Raw genomic sequence first — 883 nt, forward strand, 5'->3', positions numbered from 1 at the left:
GCAGCAGCAGCAAGCTATATTTATTTTCTGGCCTCTTCCTTTTGATGTGATAGTAAACAGTGTAGAATGGTTGTCCATGGCAGGAATTGATATTCCAAAGAACAGACCTGAATATTTTCACTTCATAAAAAGAAACATTCGGTTCTGTCATACACGTTGGAATTAAAAACACACCGTGCTGTTTATGACGTCAAGAATCAGGGCCCAGCTCAACGAATCCCAGCAGTTGCATAGGGGCTCACAAACCAGACGCCATCAAGATCTCCTCAGGACGAAGCTCCCGCGGGGCCCCGCCCACTCCGGGTCCGGGAGCCTCATTGGCCGGCCTTCCGCCCGCCACTTCTACCAGCCCGCGGGATTTGGCTCGGGAGGCGGGCGTTTTCCTTTCCGACACTAATTGGTCGAATCTTAATGACGGCATGGGGTTTTCGAGTCTCAATTGGTTCTTAGTCTTCAGAATGGGCGGGGAAAGGCAGAGCGTCTGGGCTCAAGGAGGGAATCGCGGAGTGCGCCGGCGCGTAGTCGAGGACGCTGGGCCGAAGCTTTTGCTAGGGAACCTACTGTTGTCGCCCCGCCCCCTCGGAGCTTTTTGTCCCGTTAACTGTCGGGGTGGCGGGGGCTCCAGCTCAGGCCGACATGCCGGTGCGCTTCAAGGTGAGAACGGGGTCCCCGGGCCCGAAGCCTGATGGGGGGAGTTAAGGCGGGGCGGGTGCGGCGTGCCGGAGCCTCACTGGCTTTCTGGGCCCCTCGGCCCCGTAGAAGCTGTCAGCTCCCGAGCCTACCTGTCACTATCCCGGAGGATGCTCATCTCCTCTTACCTAGCCCCCTCTCAGCTCACACTCAGTTCTGAGTTGTCGAGTGGAAGAGTTAGATGGTTTGAGAT

The 883-nt window shown here is 56.7% G+C and overlaps 1 protein-coding gene across 1 annotated transcript in view; it reads left to right on the forward strand.

The window, feature by feature from the left end:
• Positions 1 to 504: 504 nt before the first annotated feature.
• Positions 505 to 883, forward strand: part of MDM1 (Mdm1 nuclear protein homolog (mouse)) — a 28,854-nt gene continuing 28,475 nt past the window's right edge. Inside the window, exon 1 of the mRNA XM_010841564.1 lies at positions 505 to 654. Coding sequence (XP_010839866.1) covers positions 637 to 654 — 18 coding nt within the window. The 5' untranslated portion in view covers positions 505 to 636. The remainder of the gene's footprint in view (positions 655 to 883) is intronic.

The sequence above is a fragment of the Bison bison genome, unplaced genomic scaffold (genome assembly GCF_000754665.1).
Source record: "Bison bison bison isolate TAMUID 2011002044 unplaced genomic scaffold, Bison_UMD1.0 scf7180017864163, whole genome shotgun sequence".
Classification (NCBI taxonomy): domain Eukaryota; kingdom Metazoa; phylum Chordata; class Mammalia; order Artiodactyla; family Bovidae; genus Bison; species Bison bison.